Consider the following 23,883-nt stretch of genomic DNA (forward strand, 5'->3'; position numbering starts at 1 on the left):
ATTTGCATAGCATGCCAGGTAACAGAGTATGTGACTTATTATAGCAGTCTACCACAGACCTAAACCCCATTGCAGAAGTATTGTACTGCAACTGGACCAGTAGCCTAGTTAATTTATTTCACACCTGCTCCATATATTAGGTAATCCAACACAGCAATTTCCTTTTTTAATCTTGACTCTCCTGTTGTTTTATGACATTTTTCTGTAGGTCTAGGAAACATAGGACATTTAAAGTGTTTTCTATGGTAGATTATTTTAATTATTAGATTTCAGTCCAGATTGAAAGAAGGCATCTACAGAATAACTCTATTTTTTTTATTATAGACTGTAAACATCACCTGATAACTCACAAACACATATATACACCAAATTATATACACCACAGGCAAGCACATTTGGCGTTCTTTTATGCCTTGCTGTCTTTCTTCAAGTCTTGTTAGCTACTTTAGGGTCATATTGGATAAGCCGCATTATTTCATCATTCATCATAACTCCTTGAATGAATTCCCCTTCAGCAATTTTATCTGGATAAAAGAAAACAAATATATGAAAATAAACCAATTTCTTGTATAAAATTAATATACCTAGATAAACACGAATTATTGGCATCCTATAAGTTTGCTCATTAGACTATTTGTTAGGCTCAGAACTTGTTGGATATATCATTGGCGCTTCCCCAAACTCCATTCCGAAGACATTGGTGGTGGTTTAAGCACACAAGTACACACAAGTAGTTTTTCCCCCCGTCAACTCAGCAGGGCTGAAGGAAAAATAAAATGACAGCTCTGGAGGAGCTGCTGTACTAACCATGCAATGTTAGTACAGTGATCTCTCCCGCTGTGCTATTGTGCTCTGGCAGGTGGGTGGCCCCCTGCCAGAACACTCCGGCCCACACTCTCAGTCATTGGCTGAGAGAGCTGATCAGGAGCCAATTGGCAGACCTTTTTCGGTAATGCCCCATCAACAGGAGCCAGTCAAACTGCTGGCATCGGTCGGAGCATTTGCAGTACACACAGGCAGAATGTTGTCAGGTTTCTATTGAACCGGCCTATACCACCCAACATTCGGTCCGTGTGTACTAGGCTTTAGCTTGTTGAAAACAAAACAATGCCCTGCACAATTCTTTGGAAAACGAATTGTCATTCAGTTGGGTTTTAGGTTTTCATGCACTTTACCATATTCCACAAAAGTGGAAATCCCATTCACGTTTTCCCTGGTGTTGGCTGGTGGTTGTGTTTCAGACTTCAAAAAAGCAAGACTACTGGAATATTCATAACTATTCAGTTAAGAATAGAACAAGGCTGACCAGCTCATAGTGCTACTGTGCCCTTGTCGCTTTTCTAAATTGCGATCGGATGAGGAGTAAGGGTTCTGAGTGGGAAGACCCTTCACCAGTTCAATCAATGAACATATAAAGTTAATACACTTTTTTGTTGAAAGTGAAGAACACCTTTAAAGAGACTTTGTCACTGGGAGAACAAGTACTGCAGTTATGAGGTGCCTGCACACACCTGCAGCAGCCACCCAAGCCTTCCTGTCATGGTTGAATCTCAGGCAGTTGCCAAATGCAAAGTTTCAGTCGTTCTTGATGGGACCGAAGCTTTACCTGCCCTCCGAGGATATCATAGTGACAGGCCAATAGATGTGTGTGTGTGTGTGGTATGGCTTAATGGTAGAGTAAGCTGGGCCGTCGCTAGACTATTTTGTGCCCAAGGCAAGACAGCTACTTACACCCCCCCCCCCCCAAAGAAAAAAATAAAAATGTAAAAATATTAAAACAGGCTCTAGCTTGGGTGACACTGCCCCGCTGATATCTGTGATGTTTCCTTGCCACACTGGGATCACAGAAACCTTGGTCTCTTGTATGTCCTGAGCCTGGAGTCCTGACATCAGCTTTCACATCCTGGGCCTGTTGTGGGGAGTGCCAGGCCTTCCTCTTTGAGGTGCTCCCAGTTGGGGAGGATCCGTGTGACTACCTGGTACCCTGCCAAGGCACAGTGCACTATGGACCATTACTAAAAGGGCACCACCGTGGCCACGTCATCTGCAGAGCACTCTGGCTCTCCAGACCTGGTGGAGGAGGATTGCACCCACCAGGGCTCAGCCATGGACCACAGGGTTGAGCTCTCCCTCAGTGCCAGTGGAGTCAAGCTCTGTCGATAGCCTGCATCAGAGGTACCATCCATGGAGGTGATTGGGGCACCGATACCTAGAGGATCACACCCAACAGAGTAAGTAATTCTATAGGACCATCGCAGGTAAAGCTGTCTGCCCTACCTGCATAGGAACCGCCACAGCCAGTGGTGGTGTGGTGATGTGTGGGCCTTCAGCCCTGTGTGAGGAGCTTGAGAAGTGGCCTGGGGCTTTGCGGGATACCCCTAAAGGTACTGCCGTGGCAGAGCAGCTGGAAGGATTTGAGGCTCATGTTGCTTTACCTACAACATCTTTACCAGTCCCCACTGCTGTTTTGCCTGAGAGGGGGTGCTATTACATGGTCCCCAACACCTGGGAGACCTGATGTCCTCCTAACAAGGAGTCAGAGGAGGATTAAGGGGTGAGGATGCCAGCAGTGCTCCAGAAAAACCCACTATCTTACCTGGCCTTAGGACAGGGGCGCAGAGCCACTACCTCACACGGTTGTCGGTGTCGCTGTCTCCAGCAGTAGTTGACAAGGGACATTAGAGAAACCAGCAGCCATGGCTGCACCCTAGGCAGCAGTGCACCCTAGGCAACTGCCCAGTTCACCTAGTGGTAGCGCTGGCCCTGGTGGTAAGCACTTACACTTCTAGGAAGTGTAGGAACTTTGCCTGTCAAAACAGCCTGACATCCAGCCATGACAGGAAGGTTTGGGAGTCTGCTACAGTTAGGTTACCTAGAGGTGCATGCATTTCATATCTGAAAAAGCTTTCCCCCTTTTCCACCAGTAACTTTTTTTTTTTACTACACATCCACATAATCTATAGTATTATATTTTTAAATGTTTTGGTGCATAATTTAAAGTGTATTTAAAGTCAGCAGTTTATTTTAGTTGTGTGAGAGGATAACTCTCAGTGATTCATACACAGTCCCATCTCTATCCAAAAAAAAAAATTGATTTAGATGAACTTTAAAGTGGAACTAAACCCATTGATTTAATTGTTCCCTAAAACAGTAACCTTTGAGGTATGCTATGAAGGAAAACTGTAAAGCCCTGTACACACGCTCGTTTTTCCCGGCGGTAAAAAATCCCCCGGGAAAAACGAGGGGAAAGCCGAGAACCCGGCAGTATAACTGCCATGAGAGCTTTGGGAGGGAATCCCGGCCGTGTGTATGCTCCATCGGCACTACCTCGCAGTGTTTCCCATAGGAAAGTATTAGTAAATCTGGCGGAAAAAAACGCTGGTAATCCTGACGGGAAAATAGAGAGCAGGTTCTCTATTTTCCCGCCGGGATTCCCGGCTGTTTTCCTGTCGGGAAAACTGCGAGGAAGCATACACACATACGGTTTTCCCGGCCTAAAGCTCTGTTGGCAGTTTTCCTGGCAGGAAAACCAGTCGTGTGTATGGGGTTTTAGTGTTTCCAGTGTGCTTATGTCAGGTCTCAACTGAACTGTTAAGCCACCAAATGGACCGTTTTCATCGGACGAACCGATCGTGTGTACAGGGCATTAGAGGTGATCACATGTGGAGCTTGATAACAACTTCAGATCAAACAGAAGCTAAGATGGCAGCTTCCTTGGCTGTAAAGGAGAGGAGGGTATAGTTCCACTTTAAGTGAGACTTGGAAGTAAGTTTTTAATATTTCCGTATTCCTCCATGCTTGTGTAACAGGTCCACAAAGTGTAACAAAACTTACCAAAACCTTACTTTCCAAAGTCTTCATCTTGTTTAAACACAAGTTGTGAAAATGTGGCGATATCAAATGAAAAAAAAAAAAAAAACATAGCAAATACATTGCCAATTTTCTAACCTCAGGGGGCCAGTTCTGCTTGTACCCATTACAATCATTTCATGATGATGAACTGAAAAGTGTGTTGAAATGCAGTCTGGCTTAGCAGGCTTGTGTAACATGAATTTGCTTTAGAAATATATAAAAAATTGTCTATTCTTCCAGTAGCAGCCAGAGCCAGAAAGAGAATAATAAATAATGGGTTTCACGATTACTTGTCCCCCAGTGAACTTTGACTGTTTAGCTAAAATATGCTCAGTAGAATATGATTGTTCATTGTATGCATACCAAGCATTGCTGTATTGGCAATTAAATGTTAATTAAATAAAATTACCATGATCTTTCTTTTTAAAATAAGCCCATAGCTTGTCTGCTCTCTTTTGTGGTGTATTTTCATCCTCTGGGAGGTTATTCTGTTCTGTTGGAGGGATCATCTTGAATATAGCCTAGAGAAAAACAAAAAATATATTACTGTGTAAATAAACTTATCTAGTCATTTGGATACAGTCGTATGTAAATATGGTGGCAAGGTGTGTTATCACAAAACTCTTCTTTTGCAAGAACACATTTTTATTAGGAAAAATTATCTCTATAAAATCCACTTGCAAACTACCTAACTGGGAAAATATGTCATAATTTTATAGTGGTATACTGGGGTTATGGCTGTAGCTAGATGCCATAACCATGTATTAAAATTGTCCTCAATCACTGCTCTTTCCGATAAAAGTGATTAGAGTGGCTGATTAGCCGCTGGATCACTTTTAGAAAAGGTGGAAAAGGGCACCCCCCCCCCCATTCCCGTGGTTCTCAGGCTTACCTGGCTCATCGGGAAGCTCGGGAACCTGATGGTTGCGGTGGCTGGACATAGAGATTAGCAGAGGAAAGACGCTCATCTCTATGACCTAGGAATCTGGGAACAACGTCATTATGTCACTTCCAGTTCATGACAAAAGTAAACAAGGCCATTTTTTTTTAAGCATTAGATCAATGTGTTTTTTTGATCTGATGCTTCTCATTGTTGAAGAGAGATGTGGGGTCTTATTGACCTCAGATCTCTCCATAAAGAGGATGTCATGCTTTATTGTTATCACAGGGATGTTTACATTTCTTGTGATAGAAATAAAAGTGATCAATTTGTTTTTCAAGGGACAGTGTAAAAATAATAAAAAAAAAAGTAATAAAATAAATGAACAATTTGTTTTTTTTAAAGCGCCCCTGTACCCTTGTGCATGTGCGCAGTGGTACATGCATACATAGGTCATGCCCACATATGTAAACAGTGTAGTGTAGTTTGGCCCCATTCCACGAGCGCATGCAATTTTAAAGCATGACATGTTAGGTATCTATTTATTTGGTGTAACATCATCTTTCATATTTTCCAAAATGATTGTGTTATATACAGGCATACCCCGCTTTAAGTACACTCACTTTACATGCACTCGCGAGTAAGGACATACCCGCGAGTGTATGTAAAGTGCCTTACAAGTACTGTACAGACATTTTGCAGCCGCAGTAGAAGGAGCTGAAGTTCCGAGAGCATACCCTGCACTGTTACAGTGTGCCCCTGACACCCCCACTACAGCTCCTGACACCCCCACTACAGCTCCTGACCCCCCACTACACCCTAGAAGTGAAAAAAGGTATTGTTTCACTTTAAGTACATTTTCGTTTTACATACATGCTCTGGTCCCATTGTGTACTTAAAAGTGGGGTATGCCTGTATTGTGTTTTTTTTTATAATTAAAGTGTTTTTTTTTGTCCCCTACCTGGAAATAGTTTGCAGATTAGCATGTACCCGACTTTACACATATGCATATTTTTCTTAATTCAGGTACTGAAGCTTTAATTAACCAATTTATTCAGTGCACTAGGCAGACATCCAGCATCTTCGGGAGGAAAATTGATAATAGCAACCCTCCACATCAATATGTCTCTCGGGAGACAATTCTGGATCTCCCAAAGCCTTCAGCAGTTGCATACAGAATACACGTTAGGTCCTTATGACAGTAGGGATGCCTGAACACTTTTATTTGAATTACACCGAAAAATTTGTATGTGATAGATAATTAGTAACTGTAATTTAAAAGTGGGAGGGACAGCACCAGGGGCCAACCGGGTGTGCTGCATTTACATGTGCTGACAAAGAATATGCTGACAGGAGGAGAGGGAAGTAGGTAGACAGATGGTCTCACCAGTATGTTGTAGCTCCGTCACAGGCCAAGGCCAGAAAAGTTTTATCACGTTACCAAGCTGACTCTGATGTCCAGTAACTCAGGGATAAAAATACAAATTATTTTGTAGATTAAATAAACTTTATGGGGCAGATCCACAAAGGAAGTACGTCGGCGTATCTACTGACACGCCGGCGTACGTTCAAATTTCCTGCGTCGTATCTTTGGTTTGAATCCTCAAACCAAGATACGACGGCATCTGGGTTAGATCCTACAGGCGTACGGCTTCGTATGCCTTCGGATCTTAGATGCAATACTTTGGCATCCGCTGGGTGGCGTTCACGCCGTTTTCCGCGTCGGGTATGCAAATTAGCTATTTCCGACGATCCACGAACGTACGCGCGGCCGTCGCATTCTCTTACGTCGTCTCTAGTCGGCTTTTTCCGGCGTATAGTTAAAGCTGGTATTTCGTTGCGTATAGTTAGACTTGCCATGTTAAGTATGGCCGTCGTTCCCACGTTAATTTTGAATTTTTTTTTTTTTTGCGCAAGTCGTCTGTGAATCGGGATGGACGTAATTCACGTCTATGTAAAAAAAAATGACGTCCTTGCGACGTCATTTAGCGCAATGCACGATGGGAAATTTAGGGACGGCGCATGCGCAGTTCATTCGGCGCGGGGGCGCGCTTCATTTAAATGAAACACGCCCCCTAATCGCCAATTTGAATTACGCGCCGTTATGCCTCCAGAGATAGACTACGCCACCGTGACTTACGCCGCAAATTCTTTCAGGATTCGAACCGAGGACAAGTAAGTCACGGCGGCGTAGCGTATCTCAGATACGCTGCGCTGGGGCAGATCTTTGTGGATCTGCCCCTAAATCTATATGTGTGTATTTTAAGTGCACATTTTTTTTTTTTTTGTCTGACTTTGTATAATTTGTTTTATTATGGATAGGACTAAATAATACACATAAGAAGGTTGAAAGAGACTATTTAGAGTAGGTGGCTCGGCTGTCTCTTTTCCACGTTTCCTTTTTTATCTGCTCTGTTGAAATAAACCTTAACTTTAGCTCAGGCTAAAATGTTCATACTTAGGTGTACGTTTAATAAACCGTGATAAGCCGAGATCATGATGATCACGGCTGATCACTGCTTATCACAGAGCATTGCCGGTTTAATAAACTGTGATAAGGAGCAGAGAACACATTCTCCACTTCACATCACATCACATGTTTTGTCACAAACGGCCAGTTTAATAAACCGTGATATGAAGATTTCACAGCTCTTCCACTGAAATATATCCCTTCCAGATTCACCAGCTCAGAGGTGGAGAATCTGGGAGAGAAGCTGGTGTGATAAGAGGATGAAGGCTTATTTCTTCCTAATTTCAACACCAGTGGGTTAAAAATGAATATTAACAACAATATACACGTGTGTGTGTGTATATATATATATATATATATATATATATACATACAGTATCTATATAACACGTGTGTGTGTGTATATATATATATATACATACACACACACACACACACACACATATATATACCGTATTTATCGGCGTATAGCGCGCACTTTTTTGCCTGTAAAATAAGGGCAAAATTGTGGGTGCGCGATATACACCGATACTTGCTTCCCGCACTGTGTTTGAACTTTGCCGCCAATCCCTGCTTCCCGCGCTGTGTTTGAACGCCGCCGCGGACATATACCGAGCGCAGTACACTCGGGTACAGTCGGCCAGGCTCGGCTCCCTTCTAGGTTATGCAAGATGAGCCGAGCGTGCTCGAGTGTACTGCGCTCGGTAATGTCGGCGGAGGCGGCGTTCAAACACAGTGCGGGAAGCAGGGATAGGCTCAGAGACAGCGCAGGAGCAGCGGGGAGGACACCACGAAGGCCGCAGACGGACGCCGGACCGGACAAGGCCGCCGATGGACGCCAGGCAAGACACCAAAACTGTAAGTAATAAAAAATAAATAAAATTCAGGAATTTCACGTCCAGAGTAGGGGTGCGCGCTATATGCGGGTGCGCACAATAGGCTGATAAATACGGTATATATGTATGTATATATATGTGTATGTGTGTATGTGTATATATGCATGTGTATATATATATATATATATATATACATACATACAGTATATATATATATATATATATATATATATATATATATATATATGTAATTTTATATATATATATAATATGTTATCACATGTCTGAAAACATTAATTACATGTTCTTTTAAACGTTAGTTTCACTTTTTGAATTCGGCTGCACCATAATCTCACAATATCTCACAAGATTACAGGCAGTCAACCCACTTTTACACAGATCTCGGCTGTTTTCAGAGAAAAAACTTCACCTCTGTTCACCATCTGAGAACTGAAGTTCTCAGTTTATTAAACCGGCTGCAGAGGAGATAATTCTCCTCATGAGAACTGCCGTGAACTGAACGGAGAAAAAACTTCACAGTTTATTAAACGGACACCTTAGCTAGATGAGTTTTCCCCACCCTCCCCGTTCTGAGAGCTGTAAAATGTTTTAATCAGAGAGCGAGCCTGAAGACAGGCAGTTTCTGCTGTGCTCTTCCTTTAGAGAACCCATAATGCTATGTGAATTGTGTGTTACAGATTAACATTGAATTAAGCATTTAAGCAACAGATTTATATTCAGTAAAAAAAAACATGAATGAAAAAAAATCCCAAATCCATTGTACTTTTCATTTAAACACAATGGACCTATTTGAAAGGAAATGGGTATTACAATTTGTACACTATTTCTGCATATGCCAATTTTATAAGTCTGTTCAACATGGAATTCTAGTTGTGGATCAGCTAACTGGCATATTGTAAGGACTTGTGAGTGCAGTTTTGGGCAAAAGCAGCATATCTTTTAAAACAATAGCAAATGTAGCTGCCTTACTGGAATGAATGATACAAAGGTAGAGGACAGGCTTATGGATACCCAGTAAAGTCTCTAAGCATTCAATAGAAACCAGTCGACATTCAGTCGGTCCGGCTTCTGTCGAAGGGGAAAGGTCTGCCGATCGGCTCCCGATCAGCGCTCTTAGCCAATGGCTGAGATTGCTGACCGGAGTGTTATGGCGGGGGAGCACCCCCTGTCAGAACACAATAGAACAGCAGGGGAGATCGCTGTACATAACTCGGATAATAAATAAATAATACAGTGGCACCTCATGAGCTGTCAGTTTTTTCGTTAAGCCCTGCTGAACAAAAACAAATACTAGTATGTACTAGGCTTAAAGTGGATGTAACCCAAATTCATGAAATTTGAGCTGGGCACATATATTTGCAGTATTTTGTTATATCTCTTCAAAGAGCTAAGTCCCATAGCTCTCTCCTGACCCGTTCCTCTGTTATCAGCCTGATAACTCCTGACAAATTCTCTGACACATCAGATAAAAGCAGCCTGAAACTTCTGTCAGGGGATGTTGCAAAAATAGATTAGCAGGGAGCTGGCTCTGTTACAAAACACCTCTGAGAGTCTCTGCCTATGTGGAGAGGGGGTGAGTGCCTTTCCACCAATCAGCAATTTTAGCTATCTTGGCTGTATGCCCAGACATCACACTCTGTGTTAACCAGGAAGAGAAGATTTCCTAACATGATCTGAACCTTCTAAACAGTATATAAATGTGAAGACAGCAGATATACATGTAAAACCTGTAGGGAGATTTGGTTCATATGTACATAGTTCCAATATGTAGTATAAGATTTTAGGGGGTAATCCACAAAGATCCGGCGTAACTTAATTTTTTCCATTTAAGTTACACTGCCTTAAAATTTCTACCTAAGTGCCCGATCCACAAAGTACTTATCTAGAAATTTTTGGCTGTGTAACTTAAATTCCGCCGGCGCAAGGCGTTCCTATTTTCATGGGGGCGATTCCCATTTAAATTAGGCGCGCTCCCACGCCGGCCGTACTGCGCATGCTCGTGACGTCATTTTCCCGACGTGCATAGCGCGAAATTACGTTACGCCGAGCTTTGTGGATTGCGACGGGTCAATAAAGTTGCGTCGGGAAAAAAAAAGATACGGCGCGAAAAAAAAAATTCAAAACAAAAAAAAAAATCGCGTCGCTGGACAGAAGGGTCTGTTTTTACAAGGTGTAAACAGTTTACACTTTGTAAAAGCAGCCCTAATTTTGCATTTGCAAACTAAAACTTACGGAGAAAAAACTAAGCTGAAAAGCTTTGTGGATCTCCGTAAGTGCTAATTTGCATACCCGAGGCGGCATTTCGACACGAAATGCCCCCAGCGGCGGATGCGGTACTGCATCCTAAGATCCGGCAGTGTAAGTCCCTTACACATGTCGGATCTTCTGCCTAACTATGGGAAACTGATTCTGTGGATCAGTTCCATAGTTAGAAACAGGGATACGACGGCGTAACAGCAGTTACGCCGGCATATTCCTTTTGAGGATCTGGCCCTTAGCTTCTATAATACATTTTTTTTTTTAAAACGACACTCTTGATAATAATTAAGACCTTTTTTTTTATCTAAGGTCATCTTATATTAACCTGGTCTAAGTTGGTTTAATCCTTTCTTATACAATGTATGACGTAATATTTTAAGTAGTTAGATCCATGCTAAAATTATTTTAGTTAAACTACTTTTAGTTTATGTTGGAACTACAACTCAATATTGTTAACATATATGTGATCTTTTCTTTTGCTGCCACCATATGTACCTATGTATGCTAATTGTTAAGATTCAATAAACAAATTTGACAAGAACATGTTTTTATATATAAGATACATAGTAAAAAAGCATAATTTCATCATTTAGATGTTGTATTAATAACCTCTCTACCTAAAAACAGGCCTAACAAATAGGGAGAATACAGTAAGTCAAGAACACAACAAATCCTCTTTTGGTGTGTACAGATATGTGCAAATAGTGTATTTAATTTGGTTTTTCTTTTTTTTTTTTTTTTTGCAGAAAAGTGTACTGTGCTGCAATCAGCCTTGAAACAATAAAATTTCGACAACTTAAGAGTAATATTTTAAAAGCACACACTGGAGTGCAAAAGTCCTAGTACTGCTTATAAGAAGGAAGATATGCCGGTATGTATACAAGTATTATACACCAATGGAAAGTATTTTCTTTTAGAGCATGTGTTCTATTTTTTTTGCACAGGGACTTGGTGTTTTGAAGCAGAGGGCCACATACATGCAAGGTGTTAAATATTTGGGGGCAGATCCACAAAAGGATTACGCCGGCGTATCTACTGATACACCGGCGTAATTTTAAATTTCCTGCGTCGTATCTTTGTTTTGTATCCACAAAACAAGATACAACGGCATCTGCGATCGATCCGACAGGCGTACGTCTTAGTACGCCGTCGAATCTAAGCTGCAAGGTGGCGTTCCCGTCGAAATCCGTATTGAGTATGCAAATTAGCTAGTTACGGCGATCCACGAACGTACATCGGCCCGGCGCATTTTTTTACGTTGTTTTCGTTCGGCTTTTTCCGGCGTATAGTTAAAGGTGCTATATGGTGGCGTACTAAGTATGGCTGTCGTTCCCGCATACAATTTTGATTTGTTTTATGTCGTTTGCGTAAGTCGTTCGCGAATAGGAATTTGCGTAGAATGACGTCACCGTCGTAAGCATTGGCTTGTTCTGGTTAAATTTCGAGCATGTGACATCGGGTCACAACGTATTTACATAAAACACGCCCCCTTAACATCCATTTGAATTCCGCGCCCTTACGCTGCAAGAGATAAACTACGCAGCCGTAACTTACGGCGCAAATTCATTGAGGATTCGAAACAAAAAAAAGTAAGTTACAGCAGCGTAGTGTATCTTAGATACGCTACGCCCGGCACAATCGTTAAGCAATCTGGCCAACACACAGGCATTCTGCTCAGCAGTGTGAGCTTTTACTGCCTAATATGCAATGCAGTCACAACAATCACTTCCAGTTTAATGCTCAAAGCAAGAAGGACAGAGGCATCTTCTCAACACAGAATAAAAACTGATAGAAGTTTTAGCTCATTCATGCTTTGTTAAAAAAAAAACACTTTTGACTGCAATAGGTCTTTCATCTTACCAACATATGAAATATATCTAACAAATACTAAGCATCGATTTTACTGTATTGAATTATATTGCAATGTGCACAGTTTTCATCCTGGTAAAGGCGTTTAAAATATATTTCTAATTTAATTCACTGCTGCTCTGATGTAGGATGGCATATTTTTGAAGACCTAAAGAACACATATTTAGATTACAATTTTAAACTGGCTGTGGGATTCATAGGAGTAAGAGGGTTACATGTGGGCCAAAAATTTGACATGCCTGCTGTAAGTGAATTGATTTATTTCTGTTGTTCGAAGTTCAGTCCGCCGTGTGCTTACAAATTACAATAATGAGAAGATGGATTTTCCTCTGCTTCTTGCTCGGGGCTAGAGGAGGTGGGGGTTACTCAATGTTACTACATTGGCAGCTCCTATCTAAATCAAGGATTTGTATTTTATATTTTCTTTTAGATTTTCCTTTATGTATAACAATCAAGTATAAGTGCATAGACCTTAATGGCTGATCTGATCTGATCTGTACTGTTATATATGCGTGAACCCAGTGCTCTTTTGGACATTTAGTCATAGCCCACTGGAACCCTCTGGTTTGTGGAACCAGAGGAATTATCCCCCTGCTGATGGTTGGTGTTTTTTTTTTTTAATGTATATGGGTTATGCTGTCATGGTTGTGTGATACCTTCTTTAAGCTTGTTTAATATTTGCTACTGTCATTTTTCCTTGTCAAGATATTTTATTGATTGAATAAGCAAGTAAATTACAATACATTTGTAATAAATATTACAATGAGCCATACGTGTTTAACAGAAATGGTAAAACTCTAATGTCCAACAGTAAACTTCCGATAGGTAGGTTATTTAACTACTATCAAAAAAGAAAAAGTACGTTAGTTAATAAAACGTGAGATAACTGACTTTGGTGGAAATTATGCTACCGTAAGAGGTAATAGCTTGGACCAGAACTATTAAAACCATTAAGTAGAATAATACTTTATTACTCTTCAGAAAAGAAGAAAAAAAAGAAGCAGAGAGACACAAGGAAGAGTAGGAAAGAGTAGTAGGAGAGATAGAGAAGAAAGTACAGGAGTTCACTGGATTGGCACGAGTAAAATTGCTTTTTGTCTGAGGGCGTAAAAAGAGCATTATGATCTTCACAGTATAGAGTAGGGTAACAGCTAGGTTCTAAGGCCCCGTACACACGGTCGGACAAAACCGATGAGAATGGTCCGACGGAAGTTCACCTCTGAAGTGGCCGTATGGCCTGATGTGTGTACACACCATCAGTTCAAAATCCGATCGGGTCAGAACGCGGTGACGTAAAAAACATGACGTGCTGAATAAAACAAAGTTCATTGCTTCCAAGCATGCGTCGACTTGATTCTGAGCATGCGCGTGTTTTGAACCAATGCTTTTCTGTACTAACCATCGGTTTGGTCCGATGGGGCAGCGGTCCATCGGTTCGGTTTTGAAGCATGTTTTAAAATTTTGGACCGAAGGAAAACAGACCGATAGCCTATACACACGGTCGGTTTGGTCCGATGAAAATGAACTTCGGTTCATTCTCATCGGACCAAACCGACCGTGTGTACGGGGCCTAAGAGTTTGGGTTTGTAAGTCACTTTTATCTGGGTAGGGTTGCCAGCTACCATGGCATGAGAATTCTGTTATCGCAGGATGGTGATAAGCGGTAGTTAATCCAAGGATTCCATATTTTTTCAAAAACAGGAATTCGGTCCCTTTCTATTGCTAGCATTTTGGCATGAGACATAAAAACATTTAGTCGACTTTCAGTCTCGGGTATCATTGCTACTATAATTTTTTGATTGTTCCACTGTCTCATTTTACAAGATATATTTTTGAATATACTGTATATGTTTTATTTTCTCTTTTCTGTATATCTGAAATCTAGAATAAAGAATTTAGAAAAAAAAAAGTATAAATACAATGTCTACACTGGGCAACCAGTTCATATGCAGTATATGTACATAAAATATAAATTTATGACACTGGATAAAGTTGTATACATATATGGTTTCAACCTTTCACACCTAAATTTTCTTAATTAAGTTAAACAATATAATTAGTTATTTGATCCAAGTATAGTGTTATTGTGATTTAACATTGAACACTGGTATTTCCATTAGATTAGAAGACCTTAATGGTTTATTCCATAAAAAGTATAGTCTGATTAAATTGCCTTAATACAGCTGAATATCAGTGTAATCGCGTTAGTTTCATGGGTTTGGTGATTTGCCTTCTGTACACTTTGTTCCTACTTGGATTATGTGACAGCTGTGAGTTGGTTTTAATGTCCTCAGGTTCCTTGTTAGTAAGACCCTGAGCATAATGTGCAGTATTTAGTACAAGCTCCTCCTGTTAATGAGGCTTTTCTCCAAGGGTTTCTGAGGTATCCTAATTTGTGCCCAGCATAACCTTTTTCTATGTACATGTTGAGCTCTTGCTCGATAATGTCACAAGTGCAGTCATTTTAAACTACTGTTGTGCACATTGTGTTGAATATTCAGACTACATACCAAGCACGTATTCATTGTTTTCTTCACCTACCTACAGAGATACTATGTTTACATATAAGATATCTCTGTAAACAGTTGCAAGCCAGTCCTCAACAGATATCAAACTGGCACATACCGTCTGTGTTCCATATGTATTTTGTTGGTGTCATTTATGGGCATTGTCATTTTTAGGCTCCATTTATACTTGTTCGACTTGTCATGCAACTTGGGACATCCAAGTTGCATGACAAGTCGTTCTCCATGTCTTACAATGATAACCATTCATATATGCACAGCTTAAAAATGCAGCAACTTAAAAGTAAATCATGCACTACTTTGGTCCAATTTTCATGCAACTTAAAGCGGGGGTACACCCAAATTTTTTTTTTTAACATTAGATTGATGCTAATTGCGGGAAGCACAATCAGTTGTTTTTTTAAAAATCAATGCAGTACATACCGTTTTAGAGATAGATGTTCCCCGTGGCTTCTGGATATGGTCTGCGGGACTGGGCGTTCCTGATTTGATTGACAGCCTTCTGACCGTCGCATACAGCACGTCACGAGTTGCCGAAAGAAGCCGAACGTCGGTGCGGCTCTATACGGCGCCTGCGCACCGACGTTCGACTACTTTCGGCAAATCGTGACGCGCTGTATGCGACGGTCGGAAGTCTGTCAATCAAATAGGAACGCCCAGTCCCGCAGACCATACCCGGAAGCCGCGGAGAACATCTATCTCTAAAACGGTATGTACTGCATTGATTTAAAAAAAAACACCCGATTGTGCTTCCCACAATTAGCCTCAATCTAATGTTAAAAATTTGTTTTTCAGGTGAACCCCCGCTTGAAGGGCCACAGACTTTAATGTTAACTCTCAGAAGTTGCATGAAAGTCATACATGAATGTTATACAATGCAACAGTTGTGCAACAGTCGTCCATTTTCACTGGTCAAAGCCAAACTCGTATCCAAGTTGCACCCATCCAAAGTTGCATCAAATTTGCACTCCAAAGTTAGTGCAACTTTGGAGTCGTACAAGTGTGAATGGAGCCTAATAAAATTTACATGAAAGCAGGAGAACTTCTCCAGCTGGGAAATCATAACATAATTTGAATACAGCCCGTATTTAATAATTTGTGCATTGATAACTGCATATCATAATGCTATTTAGGGACTGTAATTGTGTCCTTCAGCTGCATTGGTTAATCATTTTATTTCTTTGGTTTGGGTTCAGTTTTATGTCAAATTGTGTTCCCTTTTGGGTTTTTGACCTCTTCTATAGGAACTAAGGGCCAGATTCACAGAAGAGATACGACGGCGTATCTCCTGATACGCCGTCGTATCTCTGTGATCCGCCCATCCTAACTATGCGGCTGATTCATAGAATCAGTTACGCATAGATAGCCAAAAGATCCAACAGGTGTAATTGACTTACACTGTCGGATCTTAACCACTTAACCCCCGGACCATATTGCTGCCCAAAGACCAGAGCACTTTTTGCGATTCGGGACTGCGACGCTTTAACTGACAATTGCGCGGTCGTGCGACGTGGCTCCCAAACAAAATTGGCGTCCTTTTTTCCCCACAAATAGAGATTTCTTTTGGTGGTATTTGATCACCTCTGCGGTTTTTATTTTTTGCGCTATAAACAAAAATAGAGCGGCCCCTAGTGGCCGCTCGAAGAGCGGACGTATAGCTACGGGCTCTCGCCCAGGAGAGCCGAACTGCCGCCGTATAATGACGGTGGCTGGTCGGCTAGTGGTTAAGGATGCAATTCTAGGCCGGCCGCTAGGTGGCGAGGCCATTGTGGTCGGCGTAGAATATGCAAATGACTAGTTACGGCGATCCCTGAACGTCCGCGCTGCCCGTCGATCTAACTTTACGTCGTTTCCCTCGCATTACACCACGTAAAATTAGGGCTGAGCCCTAGGTGTTCTAAGCCATGTTAAGTATGGCCGTCGTTCCCGCGTCGAAATTTAAAAAAATCACGTTGTTTGCGTAAGTCGTCCGTGAATGGCGCTGGACGCCATTTACGTTAACGTCTAAACAAATGACGTCCGTGCGATGTCATTTAGCGCAATGCATGTCGGGTAAATTTCCAGACAGAGCATGCGCAGTACGTTCGGCGCGGGACTGCGCCTAATTTAAATGGTGCCCGCCCCATTTGAATTAGGCGGGCTTACGTCGATCGGATTTACGTTACACCGCCACAAGTTTACAGGTAAGAGTTTTGAGAATCATGCACTTACGCTGTAAACCTGCGGCGATGTAACGTAAATGGGATACATTACGCCGCCGTGGAGTAACGTAATTCTATGTGAATCTGGCCCTTAATGTTTTTAAATATATTAACTTTAACCCATATTACATTAGTTTTACCCACATTTGCCTCATCATGAACATTTAGATGTAAGGAATATTTTGGAACTAAAAAAGTCATCTTTGTCTACCAATTATGACATATTAAGGTTAATTTACTAAAGTTAAATAGACTGTTCAATTGCATAGGAAGTTGCTCTTTGCATGGGAATTTTCCCCAGAGCTTAGTGAAAAAGGGGAATCTTTGTTGACTTCCACCATCCAATCATGTATAGTAAAACCTTGGATTGCGAACATAATTTGTTCCAGAAAAATGTGTGTAATCCAAAGCACTTGTATATCAAAGCAAATTTCCCCATAAGAAATATAGGAAACTTAGATGATTCGTTCCACAACCATTAATTCATAGGTCCCTCAGTTTATAGTCCATATAAAAAGATTATAGTAATGTGATAGGTTGTGTAACCGTAAAATGTCCATCCACAAATGGAAGCCTCTACAAGAGGATTATAAGCAAAATCCAGCAGGAGCTACAGAGTATAAAAAAGACGAGAGGCGCCTCTAATGCCGCGTACCTACGATCGGTCAATCCGATGAGAACGGTCTGATGGACCGTTTTCATCAGACCAAACCGATCGTGTGTAGGCCCCATCAGTTATTTATCCATCGGTTAAAAAATGTGAAATTTGTTTTAAAATTAACCGATGGATACCTAATCGATAGAAAAAAAAAACGATTGTTTGTAGGCATGTCCATCGGTTAAAAATCCACGCATGCTCAGACTAAATTAGGGGACGGGAGCGCTCGTTTTGGTAAAACTAGCGTTCGTTATGGAGATAGCACATTCATCACGCTGTAACAGACAGAAAAGCGCGAATTGGCTCTAACCAAACTTTTACTAACACGCGGTAACACGGAATCAGCAAAAGCAGCCCCAAGGGTGGCGCCATTGGATTTGAACTTCCCCTTTATAGTGCCATCGTACGTGGTTTACGTGAATAATCCATCAGACCGTTCTCATCGGATTGACCAATCGTGTGTACAGGGCATAAGTGAAGCAATATGTTGCTAAATGTGGTACCTTCATTAAATGTAACCATATTGCTACACTTACAGGTGCCTCTCTTCTCTTTTATATCGCTTGTATAACAAGGCAAATGTTATTAAAATGTTTTGCTTGTTGTCAGGGAAGGTTCCATCTGCTGATGACTGCCTGATATTTGGCGTGCAGTACTGTGGTCCACCAGCAGGTGTCTCCTGGCAGTCTGGAACTGCCAGGGGAGCTTTCCTCTGGTGGTGGTATTATGTGATCTTTGGGCCGCAGTACTGGCGTCCACCAGCGGGTGGTTCCTGGCAGTGTGGGGCCATCATCATCTCCTGCAATCAGGCGACACCTGAGTCTGATTGCAGGAGATGTGTATAAATACCTGGCAGACACACTCATACTTTGCCTTGGTATCTTTCCTTGCGCCCTGACCCTGAACCTGAAAAGCTCTGTATCTGTACCTGATCCGGATCCTGTCTGTTACCCGAACCCTGAGCCTTGTACCTCTACCAGTCCCTCCTGTGATCCATCCATCCTCTCCTTGTCCCGTTTGTTTTCCCTTTCCCCAGCTGCTGACCTCCCGTTGACGACACTGGCCTGGCCCTGTTTATGATTCTGGTTTTCCCCATTACTTGTATATATTTGTCTGTTACTGTTATTATTTGTGGGTTATGTTTGGTATTGGTTGCTGTGCACTGTGTGGAATTGGAGGTGGTTGTATTTATATTATTTCACTTATCTTAACCACTTGACCACTGGGCACGTAAACCCACTTAATAACCAGACCAATTTTCAGCTTTCGGTGTTCTCACAATTTGAATGACAATTACTCAGTCATACAACATTGTACCCAAATTAAATTTTCGTCCTTTTTTTCACACAAATAGAGCTTTCTTTTGGTGGTATTAAATCACCGTTGGGTTTTTTATTTTTTGCGCTATAAGAGAAAAAAGACTGAAAATTCTGTAAAAAAAATAATTTTCTTTGTTTCTGTTATAAAATTTAGTAAATTTGGTATTTTTTATTCATTCTTTTGCATAAATGTGGAAGATGAAGTTACGCCGAGTAAATAGATACCCAACATGTCACCCTTCAAAATTGCACACGCTCGTGGAATGGCGCCAAACTTCGCTACCTAAGAATCCCCATAGGCAACGTTGCAGGGTATTGTGGGGTATTGCGGAGTATTGTGGGGTATTGCGGAGTATTGTGGGGTATTGCGGAGTATTGTGGGGTATTTTGGGGTATTGCAGCAGAGTATTTTGGGGTATTGCAGCAGAGTATTTTGGGGTATTGCAGAGTATTGCTGGGGCATTGCAGAGTATTGCTGGGGCATTGCAGAGTATTGCTGGGGCATTGCAGAGTATTGCCGGGGCATTGCAGAGTATTGCTGGGGCATTGCAGAGTATTGACGGGGCATTGCAGAGTATTGCCGGGGCATTGCAGTGTATTGCCGAGTATTGCTGGGGCATTGCAGAGTATTGCTGGGGCATTGCAGAGTATTGCTGGGGCATTGCAGAGTATTGCTTGGGCATTGCAGAGTATTGCTTGGGCATTGCAGAGTATTGCTTGGGCATAGCAGAGTATTGCTGTGGCATTGCAGAGTATTGCTGGGGCATTGCAGAGTATTGCTGGGGCATTGCAGAGTATTGCTGGGGCATTGCAGAGTATTGCTGGGGCATTGCAGAGTATTGCACAGGGAGGGATGGATGGCTGGCTGGATCTGTGACTGCATGTGTCACAGATCCAGCCTGCAGCAGCTGCTGCTGCATGCGCTCTCTCCCCTCTCCTCTCTCACACTGTACCGTTCGGTACAGAGAGGAGAGGGAGGAACCGGCGTCATGACATGACGCCGGTTCGTTTACTAGGGATCGCTCCGTCATTGGACGGAGCGATCACGTGGTAAACCGCCGCTATCAGCGGCGATTTACCGTGATCCGTGATCAGCCGGGTCCGGAGGACCCGGCGGTCACGGAGATTCCCGTGTGCGCGCCCCACAGGGCGCGCGGGAGTGCGATTCTGGGAGGACGTACATTGACGCCCTCCCAGAGTTAAGCAACCGCCTTGTAGACGTATTTCGTCTATAGGGCGGTTGCTAACTGGTTAAATAAATCATTATATTTCACTTACACATGTTTGGGTTTCCTCTGTTGCAGTCCACACAGTTCTGGTATTTTCTGATACGTGACACTTGTCTTGCAAAACACTCTTAAACCAAGTTACTCTTAAACCAAGGTTTTACTGTACAAGCAAAAATGCTGTTTTTTATGTTCATTGAACATAGTTTGGTACTCTTTGCAAAGTGAAATTTCTCCGCATTTTATAAGCTCTGGAGAAAATGCACTTGCCATATGAACATCCTTTAGTAAATCAACCCCATTATTCACATATACATTTTAGCTTAATAACATATCCATATAAGTGGAAACCCTACCAATACTTTTATTAAGGGTTCCACTAGGTCAGGGGCCTCCAAACTTTATAAGCAGAGGGCCAGTTTACTGTCCTTCAGGTTTTGGCTAAGCCAGGGCCGGATTAACAATGGGGCTGATGGAGCTGCAGCTCCAGGCCCCTTTCTCAAGATAGGCCCATTTGCCCAAAAAAAAAAAAAAAAAAAAAAATTTTTTTTTTTTTTTTTTTTTTAAGATTTTTTTTTCTAAGATCGAATTTGGGGGGTTGTAGCTCGATGACCAGAGGTCACAGAAACCCCACATTTTGGGGTAGGCATGGGAAGAGCTACCCCACAACTGGTTAAAATATGGGACGGCTATCATTTATGGTTCCGGAGATACGGGCCTGCTTGCACAGCCTGTCAGAAGCTACATTCAGAGCGGCCAATATAAATACAAGCTGACACACTACAGCAGACTGATAGGATCACAGTGCTTATAATAATTATTTGTATATTACTCATGGTAATTAGCCCCTCGCCACCCAGGCCAATTCTGACACTTCTCTACTACATGTAAAAATCATCATTTGTTTTTTGCTAGAAAATTACTCTATGGTGGTCTTTGCACTTTTTATGTTGCAGGGTACAGAGCTGCACGATTCTGGCTAAAATGAGAATTGCAATTTTTTTGCTTAGAAGATAGATCACAATTCTCTCACGATTGTTGCGGCATAACATCATCTTTCACATTAAAACAAAAAAAAAAAAAAATGGGCTAACTTCACTGTTTTGTTTTTATGGTTTTTATTATTCATTGAAGTAAGAAAATGCAGTGTGACATAACATATTGCAGCAATAGCCATTGTATTCCCTAAAGTCTCTGCTAAAATATATATAATGTTTGGCGGTTCCAAGTAATTTTCTAGCAAATAATATTATTTTTTAATTTAAGAAACAAGTGTTGGACTTTAAGTGGTTAAATTTAGTTACAATGTTAGTTACAATGTTTCATGTTGTTTACAAACTTCGCAGACTGCCCAGATTTGTTCTTTACACACAGAAGTGTATCCCTTTGATCTAAGAAGGAAGTGTTAGTTACAATGTTTCCTGTTAAAAACTTGGCAGACTGCCCAGATATTTTCTTTTGACAGCTGAAAGTCTCTCCACTTGTTATATGAAAGAATCAGCAAACTCTGAGATTGGAGATCGTCAGGGCGGTTGAATCTAGATCATGATTTTTTTAACGATTAATTGTGCAGCTCTAGCACGGTATTTGCGCAGCAATTTTTGAAACATGTTTTTTTGGAAAAAAACGTTTCATTCATTAGAAAAACAGTTAGTTAGTTAAGTTAGCACAATTTTTTTTGGTATCCTAAGCGATGCTTTAGTTTTTTTAGGTTACATGTTTAGAGTTACAGAGGAGGTCTAGTACTAGAATTATTGTTCTCGCTCTAATGATCGTGGCGTATGTAACCTGTGTGTATCTGGCTCTGATACTACCAGTGCCTACCCAGCCACTGACTAGTATCTCTCCCCAGCCTGTCCCCACACACCCTCTCACCTGCTGACCTGTGGATGGGGGAATCACTCCTGCAGTGTTATTGTGTTCTGCCAGTGCGTACAATGATCAGTGTTGCTAACTTTAGCTGGCAGCACTGATTGTTTTAAGAAAAAAAAACAGGCTGGTTGTACTCAAGTTGATTAATAGATTGACTTGTGTAAAACCAGCTAGCCCATACATAGATTGACTATGGCTGGTCTCTGCATAATTGGCGTAATTTCAATCCATGTATGACCCGCTTAACCACTACTCAGTCCCTAAATATCCTTCCACTCCTGTACATAGTGCTCACTGTCATACTCTCCACACTCCTCTCCTGTACATAGTGCCCACTGTCATACTCTCCACACTTCTCTCCTATACATAGTACCCACTGTCATACCCTACACACTCCTCTCCTGTACATAGTGCCCACTGTCATACCCTCCACACTCCTCTCCTATACATAGCGCCCACTGTCATACCCTTCACACTCCTCTCCTGTACATAGTGCCTGCTGTCATACACTTCTCTCCTGTACTTAGTGCCCACTGTCGCACCCTCCACACTCCTCTCCTGTACATACTGCTCACTGTCATACCCTCCACACTCCTCTCCTATACATAGTGTTCACTGTCATACCCTCCACACTCCTCTCCTATACATAGAGCCCACTATCATATCGTCTACATTCCTCTCCTGTACATACTGCCCACTGTCATACCCTCCACACTCCTCTCCTGTACATACTGCCCCATCATACCCTCCACACTTCTCTCTGGTACGTACTACCCTCTGTCATACCCCCTCACTCTTCCTGTACATACTACCCATTGTCATACCCTTCACACTCCTCTCCTGTACATAGTGCTTTTTTCCGTACCCTTTGTACTCCTCTCCTGTACATAGTGCCCACTGTTAGACCCTCCACATTCCTCTCCCTCACCTGCACATACTTCCCACTTATATACCGTCCATACTCCTCCCCTATGTCGCTTACCCACAAAAACAGTTCTTTAAAATTATACTGAATATCCTCAATGTTACCAGCTCTAGAATGGACACACTTTTGTTAGTTCAACTAAAGGAAATCTCAGTTCTCATATTTGTTCTGCCCCATTATTAGTACTCCTTTAATTTTGTGATTACTACTATGATGTATAGAGGAACATAGGGGATCTCAGCTACTCTAAATATAGCACTTATATAAAAAAATGGCCCTGAAAATATTTTTTAAATGTTGGCAACTGTGCACTTAGGCACTGCCCAAGGGCCACCGTCCACTGGGTCAGTAGGGGGCCCCATGAGAGGCTCCTGGGATCCTGTGATAATAAAGTGGTAGTAAACTTTCCTGACATTACTACTTTTTAGAGGCCCTGGGGTAGGTTATGCCACAATGTACAAGTATGCACAGCATATTAGCACATTAGTGTACACTTCAATTTTCAGACTGAGCCCTCCAGTGCTGCGCTGTGATGAATCAGGCGGGGCCTGGACACTTCCATCTTCACCCGGTCTTCCTTCTGGGTTCTGTGCCTTTGGTCACTTGCCTTGGCTGGGCTGCGTTCATGTCATTCCCACGCATTTATTTATTATTTATTACACTCCATTCACACCTCCGCGACAAAACGCCCGACGCCGGCCGCTCGTGCCGCTGGAGGGGAGAATTCCCATTGCTGTCTATGAGATGGTTCACATCTCATAGACACCGTACACCTGCGGCATGAAAAAAAGTCCCGGACCCTTTTTTTCAGGCGGCATTGGCGTTCGGCCATACAAAGCAATAAGAAGGATTTGTAAAAAAAAAGTTACACTATTCGCGGCAAAATACGCCGCGTACGCGGCGTTACTTGTCGCGGAGGTGTGAATGCAGCCTAAAAGGCCCCACCAAAATCCTCAGCACCAGGCCCATG

The 23,883-nt window shown here is 42.0% G+C and overlaps 1 protein-coding gene across 1 annotated transcript in view; it reads right to left on the reverse strand.

The window, feature by feature from the left end:
• Positions 1 to 234: 234 nt before the first annotated feature.
• LOC120915245 (visinin-like) overlaps positions 235 to 23,883 on the reverse strand; it is a 49,687-nt gene continuing 26,038 nt past the window's right edge. The window contains exons 2-3 of the mRNA XM_040325592.1: positions 4,262 to 4,373; positions 235 to 524 (exon numbers count right to left, since the gene is read on the reverse strand). Coding sequence (XP_040181526.1) covers positions 427 to 524; positions 4,262 to 4,373 — 210 coding nt within the window. The 3' untranslated portion in view covers positions 235 to 426. The remainder of the gene's footprint in view (positions 525 to 4,261; positions 4,374 to 23,883) is intronic.

This window comes from Rana temporaria, chromosome 10 (assembly GCF_905171775.1).
Source record: "Rana temporaria chromosome 10, aRanTem1.1, whole genome shotgun sequence".
In the NCBI taxonomy this organism is placed as follows: Eukaryota; Metazoa; Chordata; class Amphibia; order Anura; family Ranidae; genus Rana; species Rana temporaria.